At 36.4% G+C, this 27933-nt stretch overlaps 2 protein-coding genes across 2 annotated transcripts in view; one reads left to right on the top strand and one right to left on the bottom strand.

Moving 5' to 3' along the window:
• Nucleotides 1-3876, top strand: part of LOC108664595 — a 30621-nt gene extending 26745 nt beyond the window's left edge. The window contains exon 4 of the mRNA XM_018151216.1: nt 1598-3876. Coding sequence (XP_018006705.1) covers nt 1598-3103 — 1506 coding nt within the window. The 3' untranslated portion in view covers nt 3104-3876. The remainder of the gene's footprint in view (nt 1-1597) is intronic.
• Nucleotides 3877-6366: 2490 nt separating this feature from the next.
• On the bottom strand, nt 6367-27923 carry LOC108664594 (vang-like protein 2). Its single transcript, XM_047884426.1, has 10 exons — nt 27620-27923; nt 15074-15123; nt 13999-14105; nt 13308-13457; nt 12675-12798; nt 12151-12350; nt 10321-10504; nt 9251-9422; nt 7561-7769; nt 6367-6716 (listed from the first exon to the last, which is right to left on the bottom strand). Exons 1-10 carry the CDS (start codon nt 27921-27923, stop codon nt 6498-6500), a joined length of 1719 nt encoding a protein of 572 aa, XP_047740382.1. The 3' UTR covers nt 6367-6497.
• Between the last annotated feature and the right edge of the window lie 10 nt (nt 27924-27933).

Genomic DNA, 27933 nt, shown 5'->3' with positions numbered 1-27933 from the left:
TTTCCAAGCATTTTGGTGACAATTTTCCTAGAGAACACAAAAAAATATAATTTTTTAGAAAAAATTTAGCTTTTTTGGAAAATTTCAAAATTGTGAGTTTCCTAAAATTTTTTATTTTTAAATTTTCGTTTGTTGCAAAATATTACTGTAACTCTTCCTTCCTCTAATTACATTCTATAGTAAATTTCCCTTCGGAGTGTGTAAGTGAAACCTGACCTCTAGCCCTTCTCATTTTCTGAACGCGTATCAACGTAATGAACTCATTCATGATTATAGTCCCACTGCTATTGTTCCATGTCAGTAGTGTCCTTGAAAAAGTTTCGAGTTTATAGGCTAGTGAGCCTAAGTTGAAGTAATTTTACAGAGGCAGTTCTGCTACGGTATTGTGCAGCACCCTTGACACTAGGCTGGCGTGACGCTAGTTCACGTGTCGCAATGAGCTTCGTGGCACGATCCTTTAATATGCTTGCTGAACTTGACCCTAGACGGCTTGAAATTTCTTTATTTCTCTGTGCCGAGGTCTAATATGCAGAGATCGTTCTTGTTTCGAGCTTCTATGTTAAGCTTATGGGTTGCGGATTGATAATGTCAATACTGTTTAGAATGAGTAAATAACAGTCTGACTTAACTCAGGAGCATATATGTCCTCTTTTTTGATCGATATTTACAGGAAAATTTTGAACTGTCGACGAAATACTTCTTACTCATCATCAAGATACCCTTAAAAGTGAAGCAAGAACAACTTTTGGGCGCAGCAATTTTTAAGAAATAACATCTTAATCTATAGGTAACTTGTATCTGGACAAGTCCTCCGCTTGTTCCTATGATTGCAGTAGGGCGTATTCAATAATTATTTACCTCAACAGTTGAATTCACTATATCAATCTTCTCGCCACGAAGGTCTGTTAACGGCTTGAAAATATTTGCTATCAAAGTCATTGTTGATTTGGTCTTACCGTCTATCGATCGAAGTCGCATCGCGTCTTCAGTATGCGAAGAATTTCTTAGGCGCTGCAGCGCCAGTCACGCCTTGCTGGAGTGCCTGCCACTTTCACTGCCACAAGCCTTCATTTCGTCTCGCGCTCTGGGCTCGCTGCTTTGTACAAATATTATGTAACATGTTAGTAAGATGTGTATCGGCGTGTTTTTTAAGGCGTCTCCAAGTGATTTTGTTTCATCTAAATTTCTAGGATTGTTTAGAATCGGTGACACGAATGGAGGCTAACGCGGACCACGATTCAAATCAATTCGTGTTCCATGTGTAACACGAACCAAATAAGCGCGAACGAAATTTAGTGTTACTGATTACGTTCTCCGGTCGTTATTACGTCTGAGCTAACGGTGCGTGGAAAATGTCTGAATTATGGAAAAGAGTTTCCCTATTTACTTCACTTGTTCCCCCCCCCTCCCTCTATTTAGCATGATTACTTTTTGTAATGGCTCTTGTACAAAAAAATACGATGAAATAATACTACATATCAAGTTAATTTTTTGTTATCTCGATTTTAAACATTACTGAAACTTACCTTCTATACTATTATCGTGGTAAAAGATTAGTGATACTATTCGCCCAACTAATTTTTTTTTCTTTTTACAGATCCGCGATCACAAATTCTTGTGTCCGAACGACACAATCTTCGACCAGCAGAATTTTATCTGCGCCAGCTGGTGGGACACCGAGTGTAAACCGCTGCCATCTTACGACGATAAGAACGAATTAATTCGACCCAACGATCCTTGGGCACAACAAACTCCAATAAAAGAAGAAACTAAACCTCTTTCCGAGAAGGAGTTCTACTACGACTACTTATTAGAATATGAAAATGCCAACAGGCCTTCGGCGGGTGTCACTGAATATGAATACCAGTATTATGACGATGCCGGGACACAGGAGAGAAATTCAGAAAACAGAAATTCAGAAAACCGTCAGAATAAGGGTTTAGGATATGTGATGTCGTCTCTTGCTAGGTCTGTGTCGAGACCAAAGTCAGCAGTAAACGATATTAAAACTACTTCTGATTACGTTGTTTCTACCAAAATCGGCTCTCAATCTACATTAGATCCCGTCGTGGAATCTTCTGCCCCGACAACCAATAAACCAATTATTTTTTCAACGAGACGCACAACTCGTCAGACAGAAATCCCTACGACCTCACAATCACCGATCTTATCTCCATTTGCTGTACCGTTCGAAGTCGGCAAGCCTGTCGTTTCTATTAGTAGCACTTCGTTGAAATTCGAAGTGTCGTCTCCGAGATATGTTGAGTCTACTCCTCGTTATGGTTATTTTTCTGTTGAACAGCCGTCTTCTACACCCAACTATCCTCGACAGAGCGTATCGACTATTTCTGCCAAAGTCATACCAGAATCAACCACCTTGAAAAGCACCACTCCTGCTCCACTACTCACGTCGACACCCAAACCCTATCACTCTAACAATAATTCTACTTATCAAAGAGTGAAAGAATATAAAGCAGAAGATTTCGCTGCGTTTTCTGACGCAGAGGATCCTTTTGCAGACATTGACTGGAAAAAGGATGTATCCGATGGGACTGCCATAACCAGAACACGCTACGAAACGGATTTCGGTGACCAGGAGTTAGGGAAGCAAAAAACCTCCACTTCAAAGCCAGTTAATTTGAGGCGCAACTTGGAAGCAGATGTGACTACAGCAGCCAAAAAGCCGCCTGAACCTCTAAAAACTGTGAGCGTCTCAAGCAGTTCTAGCTCAAGCATTGGCACCAGAAATATAGAGGCGGTGACTCCAAATTCTAGACGGCGATCACGACGCAGAAAGATCAATAGAAGTGAAGTTTCATCGACTACTACGGAAGCTTTGTCTTCGGACCACACATCAAATGACCGACGTCAAAGAATTTATACCGGTCCTTCGCGGCAGGATTTTTCCAATTTTCGATATTTTAAGACTGCTTTCGGCAATACCGAAGTCATTGAGCCCAGAATAAATTCAACTCGTTCAAACCGATCTCGTCTTGCTTCGGTGCGCGTTGGCGAGCCTTTCATTGCGAGGAGACGAGGAAAACAGCAAGACGAAGCTTCCGTATCTGCATCTCGAAGTACACGCTACTCCATATATGCTTAATTACGGTCAAAAAATTCCGTTCCGTGCCTCATAACTATTTCTGACTTAATCACCTAATATTGATTATTAACTGAATAACTTTTATTGTTAACTGATAATATTCCGCCATGTGGTTTAGAATGAATTTTTAACACCACACGGATATGGACACCTATGCAGATTTGTGGGATATGGTCTCTCGACAAAGAGAAGTAAAGTTGTTGATGTTGAACTAATAAAATCAAGAGAGTAATGATATTCATTACAAATCATCAGCTGGTTTGAAGCTTTGCCACGCCATCTAATTTCTATTGAAACTTGCGTTCTCAAGAGAGTTCTGTGTCGGAATGAGTCTTCGTATGAATTGCATCATAATGTAATGATACAATAACATAATATTATTCCCGCTGTAATGTTATCCCGCGTTGAGTGGTCAGACTTCATGGTTGTTTATACAAACTGTACTATAACCAATCTGTACAAACTCTACAATCTCATTTAGAGATAAAATAGCTCGATAGTTCCTGTGGGATAAACTCTTCGTTGGGAAATTCTAAGTCAAATTCAAACTAACATTCGCAGAATAGTTTTTGATATATTTGCTGTGTGACACCTCGTGTTTCTCTTATCAATAATAAAAATATCAATGATTTCTCGATAGATGAATGATCAATGGAGCTGATAAATTTCAGAAATAATTTAGATAACCTGAAGATATTGTGTTAAATTTTTGAAATTGTGTCAGGTTGTTACCATTTAAGCAGCTGGGAACAAGTACAAGAGCACGATTTATTTGAGAGAAGTTTCATTAATCCTTACATTGTGAGTAGGAATGGGATTGTTATACTGGTAATAGAGAAGCGCATTTAGTTATTGATGAAGATTCTATGTATGCGGGCGGCTTGTTCGCAGTGCAAACTTTGGTTAAGACCTGTTGAAATAAGTTTCATCGTCGAACAAATTTCATACATTTTTCAATTAAATCTTTCTGAAATTCTTGTCTTGTGCGAATTCATGCAAACAAGAAATTTGAAACGAGGCAGAAATCGATTACTCTTGAGGTAATTTGTTTGTTATGTTTTAGGCATATATTTAGCATATATTATCAGATAATAATTGAAGAAACATCAATTAATATGCAGTCTCTTTGAAAGACCTCAAATAGTAATAAAGATTTTGTCAATTCAGATTATTTATTCATGCATAGAATGACATTAGACATTGTACATTATGTTGCAACACACAGTGTGCAGTTACGCTGGACATTTAAGTAAATAGAAAACACTTGGTACCAAATGCATTTAAACGTTAATAGAGTAAAATAATCTCTATTCGTTGTTTTGACAATTTACGTGGACTAAAATAGGACGGTTTTTAAATAATAACAGGATGTATTTACATGTTCATCTTGAAGCGATGCGATGGGGAATTAGATCGAGCTTAGATTATTTAATGAATAAAATGTACAGACCAAACTTTAGAGATTGTGCAATACGTAATTGATCTACTGCACTTAACTATAAAGGTAGATCTATCCTATGACTTTCTTAAATATTATAAAAGGCAAAGAGTATTTCCACTTTCACTGTACATTTCTTTTTACATTTCTACAAAATCGAAGAATGGTGAGATTACAGATTATCTGTGATTCATTTCATACATGAAACTAGATACCAATGCACACGATTCATAATGATCGCGTAACTCGTCTGATCCGAACATGAATTGTACACCAAGTATTAATTAAAAAGTAAAAAAAAATCTGATTAACTCATCGCAGGTCCTTGAAGTAAGGTAGTTGATTCTTAAAAAGATTCGTGGAATATTATACTGGAAGAATACGAAAATTTGAACTTCTATGTTAAAAACCTGAAAAAGCACCCGGGATTACTCACGCACCCAACTGTGGCGGCATATATGAATATGAATTAAACCAAGGAACATCAATGCTCAGGAAAATAACTTGTCGCCAATAGGCGATTTAAGGAGGCTTCTAGTATAGGAATGAGTTTGTAAAATGCTTTTATCATTCACAATTTTAACGCTGCGTTGAGATATGTTCCAATATATTATAAAAGCAATAGGCGACATAAGTACATGTCTTCGTAGAACAAGCTTTCGAGTCTCGTTCTGGAAATCATGGAAGATTTTCGATTCTGCCAAGACTAAGATAAAAATTTAATGCAAAAATTGGAGACTGCAAAGCACAGTTACACGCAGAAATTTTTTTTATTGTAAAGATTGCGAGATCTTTATTTTCCTAGCGTCAATCGACAAGTTATACGAAAACCCACAACGGCAAGCACATACAATACTCTTTGGCAAACAATAAATAACGTATAATAATGTACAGTAAGTTCTCAGAATGCGTCTTGCGTAATAGATATGTAAGCGAATAATTTACGAACGACGATGGAGAGAACTGTCGATGTCATGGCAGCATGATGTAAGTCATAATGAAAGTCAACTTCATGTAAGTCAACTTCATGGCGGTAAGTCATCATGTAAATAAAATATCTTGATCTTCATATACAAAGAAGGAAAGCTCCATACCCGGATAGAGAATTATGAGAGTATCTCTGATGCCAAAAATGACATTAATAAACTAGGCTGACACAGTTCTTCGGGCACTTTTATTTTAAAACGTTGACTCCGATTGCTCCATCTTGTACCATTATATAATTTTTTGTACTATTTTGAATTAAATTCCAGTCCTGGAGAAATACACTTCGTGGTACGCACATGTACCACTTCAGAGTCAACGTGTTAACTTCCAATTGACAAGTAGTAACTTCATAAAAATTATCTGCGGTAAAAATTAAATTAGAACAGCAAGTAATGAAAGGTGTTTCTTTCAGTCGTGAGAGTACGATTTATCTTCATCAAAAACCGTTTTCCAGATATCCAAAAGTTTCATTTTCACAAACACGGAATTCGGTTGTAAGCTTAAAGACTTAAATATCATATTTTAAGTGAAAGTTCGCACAATTCCAGATGTTTGCTCATTAATTTCTCAACTTCACGAAATCCAAGCATTCACGAATGGCATAGAGAACAATACATTGCGATAAAAACATTACATTTTACACATTACGAGTATTCATTTCGCTTTAGACACTGGGACGAACATTGCGTTTAATATTCATTTCGCTTTCGACACTGAGGCAAAAATGTTGCCTTATAGTTCATTTCGCTTTAGAGTTTAGACACAGGCAAAATTTTCGCCTTGATATTCATTTTGCTTTAGACACCGAGGCAAAAATTTCGTCTTAATATTTATTTCGTTTTAGACACAGGGGCAAACATTCCGCTTTAATGTTCATTTCGCTTTATACACTGAGGCAAAAATTTTCACCTTAATATTCATTTCGTTCTAGTCACAGGGGCAAAAATGTTCCTTAATATTCACTTCGCTCTAGACACTGGTTTCAGAGTTAAGTCTGAGGACGAACTTGTTGCTCTTGGGATGGATAATTTCTTCACTAATATTGTAGTGTGGCAAGGGCTGCACACAACACAGCAACGACACGTCGTTCTGTCGGAGCTGGAAGACCGTGCCTGCTTTGATGGGTCGGGACAACAGCTGCTCGCACACCAACCCCCACGACTGAACGCCCCGATGCTCTTGGTCGTTCTGAAAAGAAATAAAATTAATAAAGAACGTTGTTGTTTGAAGTAGCAAGGTCATTTTAATTAAAACAATTTATCTGCTGCGCGGATCGAATCAAAAGCAAGTGATCTGAGGCGCATAATTGAATTAATGACAATTTGTAAAAACTTTCGAGTCAATTTTGAATAAAAGAGTAGGCAATGTAGTAAATTAAATTACTGCTGAGTTCAAATATATTGTAAATACAGATTACGGGAATAAGTAGGTAGTTTTTTGATCTTCAATGTTAACTTCAAACAAAAAAGTCGTGTTGGGCACTAAAATACTTTTTTGCTCAACTATATTGTGAACATTGTGAACAGTGGCAGTATGCACAGTAACAGTATGAACAGGAGCATCAGTTCCCTATTGTTGAAAGAAAGCTTTATAAGCTACAGCAACTAAGTTTTCCAGAACATAAACAGGGGTTGGACAAAACAAAGGGAACACCTTAAATATCTACAAAATATTTCTTATTATGGTGTAGGTCCATTTTTTGCGGTAATCACAGCCTCAGTTCTCCGAGGTATTGATCCATTTTGTCCAACCTGTTTCTCGGTCCCTAGGCTGTCAATGTCTTGGCACTGACCTGCAGTATGGGCGTAGGCTGCCAATGTCTTGGCACTGACCTGCAGTATGGGAGTAGGCTGCCGATGTCTTAACACTGACCTGCAGTATGGGAGTAGGCTGCCAATGTCTTGTCACTGACCTGCAGTATGGGCGTAGGCTGCCAATGTCTTGGCACTGACCTGCAGTATGGGAGTAGGTTGCCAATGTCTTGTCACTGACCTGCAGGATGGGCGTAGGCTGCCAAGGCCTTGACACTGACCTGCAGTATGGGCGTAGGCTGTAGATACTTCTCCAGGAAGGCCCTAGGACTCATGTCATGCTGGAGGCAGAGGGCCAGGTGGCTGAGGATGGCATCCATGCTGTGGCGCGGCTGTTGGCGCGTCACTCTCAGGTACTTCTGAAGAGCTCGAGCTAGACCTGGGAATATGGACTGCGCTGCTTCCTGGGGGTTCATGGGTGCAGAAGGACCTGAAAAAAGGTGATAAATTTATTTCTAAACTTACTGTAAGGATGTAAAATTAGGGATGTAGAATTAGGGATTTAAAATAAGTTTTAAAAGGGACTGTATGGGAGGCGACAACAGTGGAGTGAAATATGGACTGTGCTGCTTCCTGAGGGTTCATTGGTGCAGAGGGACCTGGAAAAAGTGATACAATTTATTCTGTGAAGTTACGGTAAGAATGTAAAATTAGGAATGTAAAATTAGGGAAGTAAAATTAGGGATGTAAAATTAGGGATGTAAAATTAGGCATGTAAAATTAGGGATGTAAAATTAGGCATGTAAAATTAGGGATGTAAAATTAGGCATGTAAAATTAGGGATGTAAAATTAGGCATGTAAAATTAGGGATTTAAAATAAGTTTTAAAAGGCACTGAATGGGAGGCGACAACAGTAGGGATCGACCGCGACATGTCAGTTTGGAAGCCAGTAGTTATACAGTAAGTCAATTAAAGTTTTACTGTGCATTACTGTCAATGACACTTTAGTCGCCATTTAGCAGATATTGCATTTAACTCGCCGCTATAAACCGTACAGTTACAGTTTCGAATACGATATGAAAACTCCGAGGCTGTTTTGATCGTGCGTAGGAAATTTTTTGGTCAGTTTAATTAATAAAAATCGTTTATTTTGAAGGCCTACGACCTAAGTACTACTGCAACTTAAGTGGCATTGACGTTAAAGCTTTATAAAACTCGTGTAATAAATTGAAACAATGGTTGAATTGATCGTAGATCAATAACGCTTGATGTCAATTTTTCTTGAATTCTTCTGTAAATATTTATTAAATATTATTTTTTTTCGATTTATCATTAGAAAAAGATGAATAGAAATAATACAAGGAATAATCCGAAGATTTTTCCAGTTGCGCAAGTTAAATCAGCTATTAGAGGTGCTATTAGAGGTGCCATTTGGCCAGGAGAATTTGAAGTAAAGCAGTAAAAAATATTTCTGTTGATTGATATCAGTTGCGGCGAACCCTTTTACGGAAGTTGATAAATAATATTTAACATTTTAGTGAGAAAAATCTTTCTCTCAATTAGTAAATCTTTTTTATTGACACATTAGCAAACAGAAAGAGGATATGGACTGTGGAAAATAAATCAATGAAACTACTCATGGAAGGTGGAAACTCATAATATTTTGATAACTATTTTTTATGATAGATATTTTGATAATTTTTTTTATGATAAACATTATTCTAAATATTTTATGTGATAAATATCTTGATAAATATTTTCTATACTAAATATCTTGATAAATATTTTTCATGATAAATATCTTGATAAACATTTTTTTATGATAAATATCTTGATAAATATTTTTCATGATAAATATCTTAATAAACATTTTTTATGATAAACATTTTTCTAAATATTTTTAATGATAAACAATTTTTTATGATAAATATTTTTCATGATAAATATTTTGATAAATATTTTGGCCTAACCATGTTCCTCGTGCATGCGCTTGATGTGCGTGAAGGCCTCCTCGGCGGCGGTAAGCAGTCGTGCGCGTCGCTTCCTGACGCGGCGCTCGTACTCGTGCTCCTCGTAGAAGCGCTCGTTGTGCGCAGAGTCGCGCCGACGCGCGTTGGCTGTGAGCATCGCGCGCGTCTGGCCCTGCCGTCACAACGGTCATGGTTATGATAATATATTAATAAATTAATTAATTTCGTAGTTAATTTAGTATATCTAGCAATCAGTCAAATCAATTTTGTAATGTAATGCAATTATACGAAATATCTTTTTCGTAGTTAATTTAATATATCTAGCAATCAGTTACATCAATTTTGTAATGTCATGCAATTATACGAAATATCTTTTTCGTAGTTAATTTAATATATCTAGCAATCAGTTACATCAATTTTGTAATGTAATGCAATTATACGAAATATCTTTTCATAGTAAAAAAGCGCTCAAATAAACAATATTATGTAAGACATGACAACCATCACGGTTATGTTAATATATTAATAAATCAATTAATTTCGTAGTTAATTTAATATATCTATCAATCAGTCAAATCAATTTCGTGATCTATGCAATTATGAAATATCCTTTGGGCCTATTTCATCAATGCCGACACTTCTATTCTAATAAAAATGGGTATAAATAAACGATATTAATGTAAGACATGACAACCAACAGGGTTATGCTACTATATCAATCAATCAATCAAAATAATTCCGTAATCTATGCAATTACGGAATGTTTTTTCACAATAAAAATGGGCATAAATAAATGATATTAATGTAAGATTTGAATACGATACACCAATCAGTATATATATGCTATCAAAGAAAGATATTAATACAAGGAATTAAATAAGATATCGACTAGAACTTTAAAGCGCAAAATATACCAAGCAGGTCCCAATTTTGAAATAAATCCTTCATCTGAAGATCGACAAATCGACAAGCAACAATAATTAAGGAGTAAGACAAAATTGACGCATGTTAAATCCAAATCATTCTCATGCATCAAATGAATTACTTTATTTAATAAGTAAAAATCTCACCTCAGCCCCGGTCACTGAACCATCAACATCGTAGTATTTAAATGAAGAAGAGTTCGCGTTATTGGACTTCTTCCTCATGGGGATGCGGTCGAGGTAGGGATTGTAGATGGGGAAGTCTTGGTAGTATCTCTCCAGCACCCAGGCGGCCGCTCGCTGTACGCTTAGTTGCCCGATGTTGTACCAACTGAAATACGCGTAAAAACAATTATTATTAATTGAAAACCAATTAATTCTCACTCACATTATAGCCGATGTTTTTTCAACTGCAATACGGGTTAAATCAATTACGTATTATTGATGACATTGTAAATCAACTGATTCTCACATTACACCCAATGTTGTACCAACAGCAATACGAGTAAAATCAATTATTATTATTGATATTTTAAATCAATTAATTATCACATTACAACCGATGTTTTATCAACAGCAATACGGGTAAAAGCAATTATTATTATTGAAATTTTTAAATCAATGTATTCTCACATTACACCCGATGTTGTACCAACTGCATTACGGGTAAAATCAATTATTATTAATGACATTTTTAAATCTATTAATTCTCACATTACACCCGATGTTTTATCAACTGCAGTACCGTACGCGTAAAATAAATTATTAGTAATGACATTTTCAATTATTTGATTCTTACATTACACACCAATTTGTATCAATTGCAATACGGGTAAAATCAATTATTATTAAAGAAATTTCTTTATCTATTAATGACATTAATTCAATTTATAATGAATTAATTAAGTTTAATAATTAAAAAAGGTAATTCAATTTATTAATTATTTAAAAATATTATTAATTTAAGTAAATTAAAATTAATTTTGAAATTAATTAAATTCATTAATGACATTATTTATCACATTACAACAATTTGAGTTAAAATGGCGTTATGTATTAAGAAAAAAGAGAAATATTTTCAATATAGCAGATTACGTGCAATATCGAGGATAACACCAATATACAGTGGATGTAATTATGAAAAAGTAATTATAATATTTTAGTGGCTCATTTAGCATTTTGGAACTTTCAAAGAAATTATAAGGAAATATTTTAATCAAATATGAAAAAATAGTCTGCACTTAAGTCAAATCAGTTAATTCACGTGATTGGAGGGAGCTTTGGGGTAAATTGCTCCTTTTTTAAAGTAAACATATTCCCAAACTATTTTGCGAGTGTTTTTTTTTTTAATTTTTCTTGTACACATCTTCCCTCGGGATCAGAATATTAATTCAAGCGATTGAATGTCTTAAGCAATATTTTAACACGCGCTGATTTGGTAGCAGCTATATATTAAAAAATAATTTAGTAAAGAAAGTTGTATTCTACTTGAGTTAAAGATGAAAAAAATGATTATAAACATTTGTCGTGACCAAATAAGTATTGACTCAACATCTACTGAAAGGTAAAAATCTGTCAAACTTACAAGTGTAGCCTAGAAAAAGTTGTTCGGGCTCGTGAAATAGATAAATAAATAAAACGCTGTTGAAACAGATAACCAAATAACACGCTCGTAATATGAATAACCAAATAACATATTCATAAAATAGATAACCATAAAACAAGCTCATAATATAAATACCCAAATAACACGCTCAGGAAATAACCAATAACTTGTTCGTTCAAGTAATCACCAATTAATTACCTCAAGAAAGAATAAACAAAGAACTCGCTCATGAAATAAGTAACCGAATAACTCGCATATAAAATAAATAACCGATTAACTCGCCCTGGGAATAAATGATCAAAAACTCCAACATGAAATAAAAAAATAAATCGCTATTGAAATGAGGCTAGAATAAGTAGCATGTCACTTACCAGCTATGCCCATCCGGTGAGCGTAGAACTTTGATGCAATATTGAGGCGAGAGATGACGAAGCTCCAGCAGCACAACTGCTAAGTATTGAATGAAGAGAAGAGCATCTACGAGACTTAGTGAGAACTGCACCACACTGCGGTACTGCACCTGTAACATCACGAGACTTAGTGAGAACTGCACCACACTGCGGTACTGCACCTGTAACATCACGTGACTTAGTGAGAACTGCACCACACTGCGGTACTGCACCTGTAACATCACGATAGGAACAATTGCATACTTGCATTTAAATAGACATGAAGATTCTATGTCCTTGTCTAGGAATTGAAAATCTACATTCTGAACGAGAGCATTTTGAGTTTTCGCATTTCACATCACTTTGAATTTTCACTTGTTCGTTCACGTAAAGTTACTGAACAAGAGCTAACTTACTTACCATGACGAAGTAGAAATGCCAGTAGGAGAATTTCTAAATTCCTACGTAATTCATCTAATGTTAACAAAGAAGAGCAGTTCGCTGACCTGTTCCAGATCCTCCATGACCCTGACGACGTAGAACAGCCAGTAGGAGAATGTGAAGACGAACACGAGGAGCGAGATGAGTGCGCGGTAGATGAAGATACGTGGCATCGTGGCCTTAGGCTGCCTGTAGTGAAACATCAAGATTCAGAAAAATGATGCATATAATAAAACAATAAGATTGAGAAACAATAGGCCTGTAATGGAACATAAAGATTCAGAAACAAATCAATTAATTTATCCGATAAGTTAGGCGAACAAAAAAAAATACAAATCTCAAACATTGAAATATGATTGAATTGAATCCTAAACAATGAAATTATTTTAAGAAATACAACGATAAATACTACGATACGATATGATAATAACTACCTACTACGATTGCAAATGATACGGTTACAAATTATACGGTTACAAATGATACAGTAATAAATTATACGGTCATAAATCATACGGTTACAAAATATATGGTTACAAATTGGACGCTTACAAATTATACGGTTACGAATTATACGGTTACAAGTGATACGGTAACAAATTACTCGGAAACAGTTCGTTATACATACGGAAAAAAGATACAGGATACAGGAACACAGCAATTATAACAGCAAATTGTTCCCGTATAAAATGACAGACCTGAAAAAGACAGCCCACGAGGCGATGAGGAGAATGAGAAGCTTGAACGAGAAGCTGATGAGAAGACCATCACACTCAGCGTCACATTGAAGCTGATCACGCTTCAGCTGAAGCGCCGGCAGTCGGGGCACCAGCACCATCAGGATGGGGCTGAATAAAGAGGCTTCAGTAATTACAAGTTGATCCAGTTATTGCAATAATTCTAAGTTGATTCAGTAATTGGTTGTTAAGAAAATTAATAACTTTTGTTAAGCCGTGGCACCAGCACCATCAGGATGGGACTGAATAAAGAGGCTTCAATTATTCAAAGTTGATTTAGTAATTGGATGTTAAGAAAATTAATAACATTTGTTAAGCAGGTTACAGGTATTACACTTTATAAGATAGGTAATTTAAATCAAGCGAGATTGGAAACAAATGATAAATTTACACATAGGATTCCACACTGTCCATTCTTCGAAAACTTTATAAAATGAATTATTCTAACAATAAATACACTTTTTAACAATAAATACACTTTTCAACAATATATATACTTTTCAACAATGAATACACTTTTTAACAATAGATACACTTTTTAACAATAAATACACTTTTTAACAATAAATACACTTTTTAACAATAAATACACTTTTTAACAATAAATACACTTTCTTCCTGAATAAATGACTAAAGTCACTGCACGCGTCACCTCATGAAGGCAAAGAGCGCGACGAAGGCGCAGACTGCCGAGCCTGCGTAGCGCTGACACACGAACGTCGCGCTGTGGTCTGCGTCGCGGGACATCACCGCCAGGTCCTGATAATAAAAAAATAATTAATTGGCTAGTGAACAAGCGATTGGCTAGTGGATTAATTGGTTAGCGAACAAGAGATTGGCTAGCGAACAAGCGATTGGCTAGCGAACAAGAGATTGGGTAGCGAACAAGCGATTGGCTAGCGAATTAATTTGCTAGCGGAGAAGCGATCGACTAGCAAATTGATTAGCTAGCGAATTAATTGGCTAGCTAAAAAGCGATTGGTTAGAGAAGAAGCGATTGATTATTAATTCTGATGCCACCAAAATGTATGATCGGTATTAGAATTGCATTACAATAATAGGGTACTCATTATTTTGTTTTAAAAATTTTCAAATAGATTGTTAGTATCAACATTCATATTTTCCAAAGGAGAATGCCAAGTGAACGCTTGGCTAAGAAAACGCCAAGTAACGCTAGCATGTTTTCATAAAGAAATGGTGAATTTACTTCGAGTTTTCTTTGCATTTAAATTCTTGGTGAACTTGCGATTTAAACAGACTAATGTCATAAGCATTCATATGCGTTTTTTCCTTATTCATCAATATGATTCATTCTGGAGGAAGAGAATAAAGATAAAAGTAAAGAGGTGCAGACCTAGAATGAATCAGGTCTTAACCTACGGACCTGGAATGACTCAGATCTGACGGACCTGGAATGACTCTGATCCTACGGACCTGGAATGACTCTGATCCTACGGACCTGGAATGACTGCTCCCACGGACCTGGAATGACTCTGATCCTACGGACCTGGAATGACTATCCTACGGACCTGGAATGACTCAGATCCCACGGACCTGGAATGACTCAGATCCTACGGACCTGGAATGACTCTGATCCTACGGACCTGGAATGACTGCTCCCACGGACCTGGAATGACTCTGATCCTACGGACCTGGAATGACTTTGATCCTACGGACCTGGAATGACTCAGATCCCACGGACCTGGAATGACTCAGATCCCACGGACCTGGAATGACTCAGATCTTACGGACCTGGAATGACTCTGATCCCACGGACCTGGAATGACTCCGATCCTATGGACCTGGGGCCATACTTTCAAAACTCGCTAAGTGAACGTAAGTACTTAAGCCCAATTTTCTTGTCTATGATTGGTGGATTTTGCTTGAAAAATCGTCAATGATTGGCTGATGAACTTACGATCTCTCAACTTTTCTTAAAGTATAGGCCCTGGAATGACTGATCCCATGGACCTGGAATGACTTTAGTCTGATCCTACGGACATGGAATGACTCTAGTCTGATCCTACGGACCTGGAATGACTCTAGTCTGATCCTACGGACCTGGAATGACTCTAGTCTGATCCTGTCTCTTATACACATCTAGATGTGTATAAGAGACAGCGTCGGTATTCAGAGCGATTCAACACGCGTCGGTTCAGAGCGATTCAACACGCGTCGGTTCAGAGGATACCACAAACCATTTCAATCTAGCAAGGTTTAAATGAATAATGTTAAAAACTTTTTTTTTCTATTGAGACAGTTATTTTAATATTAAGCACGCGGAAAATCTACTTCGGCACGCTAAACCCAACGAAAGAAACTCGATAACCGAAGCATGATAATAGATGATTCCCGTCGTACCAGAAGATATTGTATATATAACGCTGTTTTTGTGTCCATATTTCCAATTTTCGAAGCATGGTAATATATATTATGACAAATTCTGAGATTGGTTTATTTATGAACAATTTTTACACATTTAGTGCAATGACATCCCAGATCGAGGAGAAGTTAAGCGGCAGCATGGAAGAGGCCTTGAGAATTCGCTAACAAACGGCCATTGCCAGCGACAGAGCGCCGAAAAACGCACGGAACAGGTGTTGGTTCGATTGAATACGTCGTTAGAACAATAATAAGGCATATATCATTCGGATTGAAGAGCTTGAAATCATTTTCCGGACTCACAATTACCCCAATAAATAGGAATGGGAAGATAAGGGAGTCAATTTAAACTTGTATGGATTCGTACAAATCGTCACAGTATCAGTATAAAAGTTAAGTTTTGATCGAACGTTGTTCAAACGCACATTTCATTTTAAATTTTTTTTTTCCATTTTTTCCCGCTTCATTTTTTTTCATTCACTTTGTATGATATCTACATTGGAATAAATTTTTACAGAGATAGCGTATGCAGTGGAATGTGAATCCCAATCTCTCAGCGGGCATTAGAAATGCAGCCTCGCAGTGACAGACCAATATATAAGTATGTGTTAGACTTACAGCCGACAAATGAAGAGTGAACTAGTTTTTCTGCAAGAACCGGCGAAGCTATGTTCTAATTAACCAAAATGTCGTGTTGAACAAATGAACACTCAGGAAGCGAGAGGCTGAGGTTAGTAAGTTAGAGGTTAGTAAGAAAGAACAGACACGCACCAATAGATCTGATGCGACTGAAGATAGGCATTCTGTTTAAGTAGAGTAGGCGCCTATTTTGTACTTGGATTGAAAGATTGTACTCGAACTAAATTACAAAATCACAAAAAATTAGCAAAATTAAAGTATTGATACATAAACGAATACATCAATATTCGACAAATTTGAGTCGTTAGAACCTCCTAGCGCGGATGATTCGTGAATGAAAGTATATCAATTTTAATAGGATAAATGGACCAACATGTCGTGACGGGCGGTAAATATACACAGTGAATTTCTAGAAGTGTCGACGCTGAAGAAACAGGCCCATGGCCTGAGCTTCTTGATTCACGACTAAATAGTTGTGGCTATTTTACTCTAAGTAAATGCATGTAACATAGAATACGGAAGATAAATATCACAAACTGAAGCCCTGGAAAAACGCAAAAATGGCAGTGGAGTCTGAGGAAAAAATGGTATGGAGGCTGAGGAAAAAATGGCATGGAGGCTGAGGAAGAAATGGCATGGAGGCTGAGGAAAAATGGCAGGGGAGGCTGAGGAAAAATGGCAGTGGAGGCTGACGAAAAAACGGCATGGAGTCTGAGGAAAAAATGGCATGGCGGCTGAGGAAAACATGGCAGTGGAGTCTGAGGAAAAAATGGCATGGAGGCTGTGGGCAAGACAGCTCGAGGACCCTGAGGGCATGAGGATAAGTTGGTGGTGCGAGGCAGGCAATTTGAGGCCATGAAGCAATTTCACGCCGCGCCGCGACACGACCGTATCATCACAGCCTTCGTGAACTTTGGTAATACATTCAAACGTCCACGGGGCGTTCCTAAAATGCAGCAGCAAAATAAAATCTTGTATGACCTAAAGTTGAATTGAAAAATTTCCAAGTTTGGTGTGGGAAAATTAAAATATTGTACCTCGAGCAGAGTTTCGTGAATGTCGAATCCGATATAAATTTTGGTAATACATTCAAACGTCCACGGGGCGTTCCTAAAATGCACCAGCAAAATAAAATCTTATATGACCTAAAGTTGAATTGAAAATTTCCCCAAGTTTAGTATAGGAAAATTAAAATATTGTACATCGGGCAGAGTTTCGTGAAGGTCGAATGATTCAGAGAAAATGCCAAATACTGAAGAAAATGTCTGAAGTATTATGTACAGTGGTCCAAACCGCAACAGTAAATAGCATGCCACGATATCAGCCCGTTTCAAAAGCACATAATAATTGTCTGTATTCGCTTAACTACAAACAAAAGCACATAAACAAACCATCTGTGTGTAAATTGGCGCTAAGGCATTTCCGCAACTCTCATCAAAATGAAACCTTGAGATTACTTGCCGACAAAACAAGCTCGTCGGAATATTTGATTGCGTCTAATAGGCTCCAGAATAGGAACCTAAACAAACAACTTTTTCATGCGCTGTGATTGAAAGACTACTCAGCACACACGCTTGGCTGGTACAACGTTGCCTCTTCCAAACTTGTAACAAAACCAACTCAATTTTTTCGCACAATTCACTGTAACGACCAGTTCAGATGGAAAAGGCTTAAATAACTGAATGAGGATAATCGATGTAATGTCATAGCACTTAACTCCACAGCGCTTATGAAAGAAAAACTACAGAAGAACTAGTACAAATTTACAATAAAGTAGCACAAGTTGTACAATGGTAGTATCAACTCCAACATAGTAGCTCGTTCAATAAAGGGAAAAATATGTTTGTTCAGCATGGCAGTTGGGATGCATGACATTTTTTGGATGTTCCTTTGTGTTAGCTGAACTAAATGCTACGAAGGTTACGAAAACAGGAACGAACTTAGCCCCCTAATGTTTTTGCTTATCTGCCAGAAGAGTGGCCGCACAAATCGCTAGCATTCCCTAAATCTTGTCAAGAAAATTATAGTCTTTAATAAATTCTTTGAGGCAGCAGCTAAACAAAATAAATAGATAAAATTTAAAGTTCCGCATTCTTCTTCCATTACTAGATTAATTAGAATTGTGTAATTAATTTGAGGTCGGTACCTAGCATGCAACCTGTCGAAAACATTCTTGGAAGATAATAAATTATCAACGAATGCATTTCTCTATTTGATCAAAAATAAATCATTGCAAAAATAATTATGCTCTCCGATTAAGAGACCTTAGTTGGTTAATAGCCCAAAAGAATATTTTCCTACGAATCAAGGATGAAATCTGAAGCGAAGATTTCAGCATTTTGCATAAAATTTTCCAAGGTTCTCGTCGAAATTAAACTCGGATTTTTGTGCAACACCAATTATTTCCATTTGGAGAAATTCTTGTCTCCAACATACTCCGCATTTTGGAGATATCTAACAAGTGACCATTTTAAAATTAAACTCAAAATCGAACAGAGTGTAATACAGTTGTTGAGCTTGACTACGCATCAGCTTCTGCAAAAAAGTTCGTACAGAATAAGTTATAATACCCTCACTTGTGGGCAATAAATTTCAGGAAGTATGATCTCATAGTAGTAGACAATTAGAAGGAAAGACTTTGTTAATGGGGACTATTAGAGACACTCGAGTACGATTATCATAGCAATGAATAAAAATTCATCAAAAATTTCGATAAAAAAAATTTCTGTTAGAGATGCTCGATACGGTTAACTTTAAACTTGAACATACAGCGACGCGACTGTATAAAAAAAGTAAATAATATGAAGATTTTTGTTTAAAAGAACAATTGAATCCCGAACACCAGTGCTCGAAACTCACTAGCCATTATTGCAGAAGATTATGTAGTATGCATATTACTTTCCACAAATGTAATAGAATATTAAGATGAGTAGTAATGCAAGAAATGAGGAAGGTGATAATTTTGAAAACAACACCTGGTACAAGGTGACTGACGAATCCCAACTCAACAGAGAGGAGTTAAACGTTTATATGCTAACAGCGTCTCACTATGCTTCAAGAGTTTATTGTTCAGCTAAACAAAATAATAAGTTTCTACACGATGTAGTCTCGCAATCCCTGGGAGATAAGTGTAATACTTTGAATTGTATGTAATCGTAAAACGCTAAATAAATTAGTATATAGCTTTTTTATTTAATGTTTGGAAATTGTAAATGAAGAATATAAGATGAGAGCGATATCCTACTCGCCCACTTCCCAATAGCGACCGCCATCGATACACTGCTCAGGAAGTGGCCCATGCGGGCGCCACCTGCTTGGCTTCTGCGCCGGAATACGGCCGGGGAGCGGCCCAGAAAGCGGCGGTGGGAGCGGATCTCTAACGATCTAACATGCGTCAAGGTTCACATCCAGTTGTGCTTCAATTGGCAGCTAGACAGAAGCCTTCCGGCAAATCGATTGATAAAGACTAGTCACCGGGAAATATAGGAAGAGACATACAGAGTTGAATCAGCTGTTTGAGGTCGATTTAATTACAAGATAAAATTTGTGTATGATTTAATGATACAATAGAATTGCAACCAATTTGTGAAAAATATATTTTTCTTCGGGAGTCTAATCATACACGCCAGGTAGGCTGTATAATTGCACTAAAATTTACACGCACTAAAATTTACATACCCACGTTTTGATATATAATTCACAATGCTAACCAACCCAACGCATTTATGATCATAAAGAACGGTTCGTTTACAACCTTATTGTCAGCAAACAACAAAACGAAAGTTCATAAAGCCATCATTTAACTTATAAAATAAGAGGGATAAGCAAAAATTTGTGTCATTTTACTATTACGAACTCGATCTTTCACGAAGTGATTCTGATTGCTTCAAACTACCCAAAATTGTCAACGTCAACGATAAGCCTACGAGTCTAAAATGTTAAAAAAACATCACCGTTTTTGGCTAGTTTTATAATTTTGCACTTTGTTTAGGGATAAACTAACTGTTGGCGACGCAATTCGTTATCTTAAAGCCCGGTAGCTGTAGTCATCGCCTGTAGACAAAGGGTTTATCGGTAACTTACAGGAAGTTGAAAATTAAACTACCTACCGTTACAAAAGAAAATGGTCAACTATGAACGTTGTTCTTGTAACTTTTAACGAATGACCAAACGTTGATCTCGTGAGTTGTGACCATAGACATGAGCAAAATTAATACGTGTAAATACGAGCTCACAATAACATCAGCAAAATACAGCGAGCGCCCTCCCACATTACTGTGCATAATAACAGCCAAATAAGTTATCAATTAAAGTAACGATACGTTGTAATTACGTTCTAGAATCTAGACCATAGATTACTGAGCTAAATTATGTTTAAATAAGAGAAAAACGCTGTATTGTTAAATCGTTGAACTGAATAACCGTCACGGTGAATAATTTGGGAATTTACGTGAATTAAATGCAACAATTTTCATTTTCATAAATTGAGAAACATTCAATTATCGCGAATAACTGGCTAAAAAATGATATTTGGATACAATTGCATTTAAAGAGGTTGTGTTTTATCTTAATACAATATTCATACGAAGCTTATTTACTCAAATTAAAAAATAGATGCCATCTGACAGATAAAGCAAAAAAATGCAACGTTACATTTCCCACGTAAATAGAAGAAATAACAATAAAAACTTCAGCTTGAAGACACAGCCAATTGTTTTTTTCGAAGCCATGAGATAAAAGATCGCGGAGACTAAAAAGGAGGATGAACGGTAGATTTTCTCGATCTGTTTTCTTGTATTCAGCGAAGCGTAGATACAGTACGTGTGATGTACGTGTTGTTGCTTGCGCTCCTGACGAGAACGCTTCTCACACTTTCACCAGCTACATTCAGCGTAACAAACGGCATACCGTTTGATTTGCTATAAGAGCAAGCGGAACGAGCGAACGACCATTCCGTACAATTGAATAATTGTTACTTTTCTCAATGAACAATTGCTGCTTAGGATTGACAAACTAAAACAAATATTGCTTCGGTAAACTTGCAAAACAATAAATTCGGTAGTGGATTACCGCGCTCGCTGGTAAATATGTACTTTTTTGTCGTGTGCACTTTCACATACTCAACGTCAACAGTAACTGCAACAAATTGTGAATTATCAATGCACGATGCACTGAAAGTTTAGCTTCAACTATCATTGTTTAATTAAAAAAAATATCACGTTTCCAAGATTATTCAAAATATTTCCAATTTAAGATGTCACGGCACAGAATAGTATATATTTACAATGTTAGATATTGTATTCAAACTTAACTTTGATTGAAACGAATACCGTTCTGAAAATACTCCATTTGCAACAAATTTTTAAATTTAGCACATATATTTTATGCATGCCGAGCGACTTTGCAAAAAAAAATTATCTCGGTCTGGATATTTACAAAAATCTATAACCTTGTACAATACAACATTGTTACTTGTAACAGATATTATTGTAAACTTGACACAAAGCCAAGCAACTGAATGTAAACATGCGTACTTTACACAGAGAAACTATTTAAAGTTGCTATTGAAACATCATATAGTTTACAAATCGCGTTGATATTACCCGCACAAACGAACGTATCGTGCAACACATTACAAATTTGTCGTTCGTTCCATTGACCAAATAGCAGCAAATCATCAATATTCATTTTCCTGAACAGCGCACGCAACGCGATACCGTAGCACAGGAAGCCAAACACCGACGAAGATATGGGTACTTGGTTACCACTCGTGCATCGGAAATAAGTTACGTGGGTAATATAAAAACAATAAAATTATATAACATATAATTAATAATATAATATAAACAATAAAATATGAACAGGTATAACCTTTAAAATACAATTTTCTAGTGAATAGTTCCATTTAGTTTCCATTTCGTCAGCATTTAAACCTTTCATCTACAATCGACCTCGGAAATTTGGTATAAATCACAACGGTAAGAAAAACTAGACAAGCTGTTTTTTAAGTAAAACTTTAGGCGTATTGTGCCTTCGAGCATGTAAAGTCCAAAGAAGTTGTAGTAAAGAGAACTAGAGCAAAAAATCAAATACTACAGGAATTATTAAGAATTAAAAGTACATTTTTGAGGTCCTTAACAGGAAAGTTCAAATCTTTTTCCCTAAGCAATTTTTTTTCCGGACGCTCGCGCGCTCTATGGATGCGAAATACTGAAGCTGAACCTTCGTCAATGGTGCAATGAGGTAGTCGTGTAAAGCGATCAGTTTAATATCACCAATACTATGAAAAATATGAGCTTAAAAACATAAATTGCAATCCAGTTCTGAAATTACGAGCATGCTCGATCTTAAAGGCTTGCAAAGTACTCACTATATACGGTGATTTCTAGACGTAATTTAATTTTTTCAACACAATGAATGGCCACCTTCGTTGGACTGAGGTGTTTCATGAATGAGTCTCGGGTCGTTATGAAATAAGCGTACATGTCTGATAAATACGGATCTCAACATTTTCTTCCCGCCCCTCTTTTTCAGTATATCTATTCTTCATTTTGATACAGTATATCGCTGCACATAGATATCGGCTATATCCGGCACATTACAGGAAAGAATTTTAAACGGCGTAATGGATGTAACGTGATGTTGCGTTGGAATATTTAGGAGATATGCATGGATTTCTACACTTTATTGAATCTACAGGAATTTTTTATGATTAAAAATAAATGCGAAGTTATCAATCAACATTAGATTAAATTAATTCAAATTTACTCCAAGTATCTCTTTTACAATGAGGCGTATATAATCGTGATTGGATAATGCGCGATGTCGAACTAGCATCAAACTGCTGAACGAACACCCCGCTCATGCCGTAAGCTAGAGAAGTGTATCCTATAGCATCAAACTGCTGAACGAACACCCCGCTCATGTCTCTTATACACATCTAGATGTGTATAAGAGACAGGCTTTGCACTAGTACAGGGTCTTTGCACTAGTACAACGTCTTTGCACTAGTGCAGCGTCTTTGCACTAGTGCAGCGTATTTGCACAAGCGCAGGGTCTTTGCACTAGTGCAGGGTCTTTGCACTAATGCAGCGACTTTGCACTAGTGCAGCGTCTTTGCACTTGTGCAGGGCCTTTGCACTAGTGCAGGGTCTTTGTACTTTTGCAGCGTCTTTGCACTAGTGCAGCGTCTTTGCACTAGTGCAGCGCTTTTGCACTAGTCTTTGCACACTATCTTCCATCTCCCAAACACTTATTTTGCCCAAATAAGTTACTTGTGTGCTGTTCCCTCTAGTTAATTGTCCTTTTCTTGTACATGTTCTCGTCTGCCCACACACATTTCCTAGAAAATCGTGAGCAATGCAGCAGATTTTTTTTTTTGCGTGAGCTTCGCGAAGATCATTCCCAGTCAAATCACGTATCTTCACTGACACTAGCGCATGGTGCCCAACATAACTTAATATATTGCTAGAATAAAGTTTAGTAAACTTGGTTCATAATTTATACGCAATCAGTAAATGCAGAAACAGGAATTAAATAGATTTTTTACGTCTGCCTCGTAAACTAATGAGCTAATCATTCAACTCATTTTCATTAATTCCTCATTTTCCACTATAAAAAATTATTAAGTTTAGTAATTAGTAATGAATTAGTTATTAGTAATCAATTAGTAATTCTTTTTATAAATAATAGGAGTGCCCAATTAGAACACTTTTAATATTTGATCATATTTAAATAAAAATTATTTACTTTTCATCTCCGTGATTTGGTCAAACAAAAAAATTATTATGCCTCATTTTTCCTCGATAACTAATTAGTAAGTTTAGTAATTAGTAATAAATTAGTAATTAGCAATTACAGAGTAAGCAAGTAAATTTAATATAAAAGTGCAGGCCTGTAATGTTTCGTTAATGATGGAAAGTTTCAACACTTCACGCAGCGTCCAGAACTAAGCAGTTCCACGATGTCATGAAGGCAAATGAGGGTTGAGAAACGCATCCCTAATCAACGTCTATTGAAAGACCGGTTTGTTCAGTTCCAGCCACTCACGATCTGCATACATTTCGTAGTAAAGCTTGTCTTAGGGAAATATTGCAGTCTTGCCAGGTGAATGAATCTTGCTTGAGTGTATAGCTAAATGTGCGCTGGGTACGTAAACTCGATAAACAAGTGAGCATTAATCGACGTTGGCTGTCAATTTGCTTAACAAATTACTTCTTATGCGAATTGAACCGGATGTGAACATCGATGTTAAAGTTTAAGCCTCAATATTCTGCTAGACAAATTTGTTTACGAACGGCTTGAGTTAGAAATAAATAACGTTATTTTGTCCTTACATGATCCTGATCACTCGCCGCTTTACGAATATTAGTTATAATAATAATAATAATAATAATAATAATAATAATAATAATAATAATAATAATAATAATAATAATAATAGTAATAATAATAATAATAATAATAATAATAATAATAATAATAATAGTAATAATAATAATAATAATAATAATAATACGCGTCAAATCACAGATTAACCATCAATGAAATCACAATTTTGGTTCGAATTAAATTTTCCCAAATAAATAGTAGAAGTTCGCATAATTAGTTTAAAATGAAATAAAGTAGACGTAAACAAATTGAATGGATTTACTAGTGTTCAACAATCACAATAGTCACTATTATTTTTATACAACTTAGGCATCTTCATCCATGCACAGAGAGCACGAAGTGAACGTGATGTCTAAAAATACCCACAAGTTCATTAGCGTACACATTACCATATAACCACTTTATGTGAAAACTTGTATGGTAACGAGAGGGGTGCGGAACACGAATCATATACGATATTGAGCACCTGGTGAATATTAGACATGGTAATGTAAGATTCACTATGAATTGCCGTTTTTGACTAACGTAATTGGATGCCAGTAAGCACTATTTTATTTTTGAGGAACTTACATAAGTTGTGAGGAACTTAGTAGTAATTCAAATACTTAGAGAAAATTTCAATACAGTTACAAGGCCCACTCAGTTTTATTTGCATAGCACCGGGATTTCGGCGGTTAATGTCAGCTGTGTATTCATCTTACTTGCTACCGCTTCGAATACTGCATATTTAAACATATTATCCCCAGAAAACACGCACCGTGTGTTACAAAATGTGAAATATATCGTGAAAGTTAGGAAAGTGTAAGTAATCGCAATGAAGTTCTTTTTCGCGTCGTCTGAAGTTTTACGATAGAAAATCGCCCATGTTTGCTGACTCGAGTGCTAGCGTGACAAATTACTCCACACCTCGATTTTCATCTCTTCCACTTTGTGCCGATCAAAAAACGATAAAATCTTTTCCATTACATAAAATTGATGTCAAGAACCGAAGAAACTAACCAAATTAAATCGTCGCCGGTGTTACCAGTAAAAAGATGAACCACGGCTTACACAAAATAAACCAATTCCTTCGCCTTCTGTACGTCAATTTTCTTAACACAAGGCGACTTGTTCTCAAACTTGACAAGTCATTAGGAAGCCCATATGCAGCCCTAGCACTCGCAGTGGCAAACATTTGTGCAAACTTTATTAGCTTGCAGCGTCATGACGAATCCGTTACGCAAGAGTTCAGCAAAAACCGACGAGTTGATTTGAAGACGTCGGCCGACATGCCTCAACACTTGTAGAACAACTCCAACTGTAGAGCCGCGACCCATCATGCGAACAGGGTGACTTGAAGTGATTAGTTCAGAGGGTTCAAAGCAATCAATATTGATTGTTGCTTAGTATTAATTATAGAAGCACTCTCAAGAATTAATCTAATGCTCATCGAGTCAAGTGGCAGAATGACTTTATAGTTTATACAGACTTGCAAGTGCTGATACAATATATTTCTGATTGCATGAAAAGGAATGCCAAGAAATTTATAGCTATACTCGATCTGTGTTGAATTCGGTTAGATAACAAGTCTAGGCGAAAGTTTAGTATAAAATAACGAGGTGACTGACTAAACTCATTAATTTTTCTGGGTAATCAGCAAGTAAACAATTTCAGAAAAACAATCCAAGATTGAGGAAATTGCCCGAAATAGAATAATGTTTAGCTGAAATATACACTTTAATGTTGGAATGATAATTTTATTATGAATCTGTCAACTTGTGCCCGGTGATGCGATTCTACAATTTAGATAGTTCTGATTAATTTTAACCTTACGATTAAGAATTTTGAAGTGGACAACCTGAAGACATAACAAGCAGTGACTGGAGACCAAGAAAATAAAAGCTATTTACATGCAACAAAATATAAACGTAATGGAATGCTGCATAAGCATCTCTATTATAAATACCAGCTACAAATTAAGTATTCAGTGTCCAATAAATGTAGATTCGTTATTGAATATCTTTGATACCCTAATTCTTTTACATTATTTGAAACGTGCTTAAAAGTAACCAACTTCACCAACTGTCGAAAGAAAGGGTAGCAAATGATCGGGTGAACACAATACATATGTCAGGAGGCAAGATTAGGTGCAACCTGACTGATTATATAATTATATATTTCTACCTCAGGACAGGGATTCGTATTCCAAGTGTGTGAGGGATAAGTTTAGACACAATCTGTTACAGACTTATCTTGATACGAGGTGGTTGTACATGAGAGTCAATAAAGAGATACAAACAAGTAAAGGCTAAGACGTCGACAGTTAGGTCGGAGTAACTCTAAGGAATGTTACATGGCGTCGTGCTAATTAGTTACTGGGGACCTTACGAAGATTCCTAGCCCTTTTATAGAATTATATGCCTTCAGTCCACCGTGTTCTTATCCTCGTGATACATATGATGTAAAAGCTGTCGACTGAAAGTCTAAAGCAAGCTCTCAGTGACACAGTGGACTCAACGCTTACTAGGTTTGCTGGCACCAGCAAAAAAATTTGGGACTAGAACAATTTTCAAAATGGCTTGCACTGGGTAGCCTTACTTTTGTTTTATGCAGATGAATTTTAGAATAAGTGAAAAAATTGGACCGTACTGAGAGACTGCCTTCATATATGCCCTTGGTCTCGATAATAGTCTTTGGTCAAAGGAAACGATAGTAAATTTTTTTGAATGCCTCAAACGTAAGGCCGCATTATACGAATAATTTGCTACGTGACGGATTATTCATCAATTTATAGCTTTTACAATAGGTTCGATTGAATTAGACTGATTTTCGGAGCGAAATTTCAAGGAATCGCTATAGGCTGCATGCAATTTCTCGTTTACTGTTTGGTGTCCAAGAAGGGTTTAGGGTCCAAGGAGGGTTTAGGTCCAAGGAGGGTTTAGGGTCCAGGAAGGGTTTAGGGTTCAAAATAGGTTTAGGGTCCAAGAAGGGTTTTGGGTCGAAAAAAGGTTTAACGTCATAGAAGGGTTTGGGGTCCAAAAAAGGTTTAGGGTAGCTACAAAAAGAAATTAGGGTCCAGGAAGGATTTAGGGTCCAAGAAGGGTTTAGATCCAAAAAGGGCTTAGGGTCCAAGAAGGGTTTAGGGTCCAAGAAGGGTTTAGGGTCCAAAAAGGGTTTATGGTCCATGAAGGGTTTA

The sequence above is a fragment of the Hyalella azteca genome, unplaced genomic scaffold (genome assembly GCF_000764305.2).
Source record: "Hyalella azteca isolate HAZT.00-mixed unplaced genomic scaffold, Hazt_2.0.2 contig15442, whole genome shotgun sequence".
NCBI classification, from domain to species: domain Eukaryota; kingdom Metazoa; phylum Arthropoda; class Malacostraca; order Amphipoda; family Hyalellidae; genus Hyalella; species Hyalella azteca.
The sequence above is the reverse complement of the archived record's forward strand: the minus strand, read 5'-3'. Positions and strand labels throughout refer to the sequence as shown.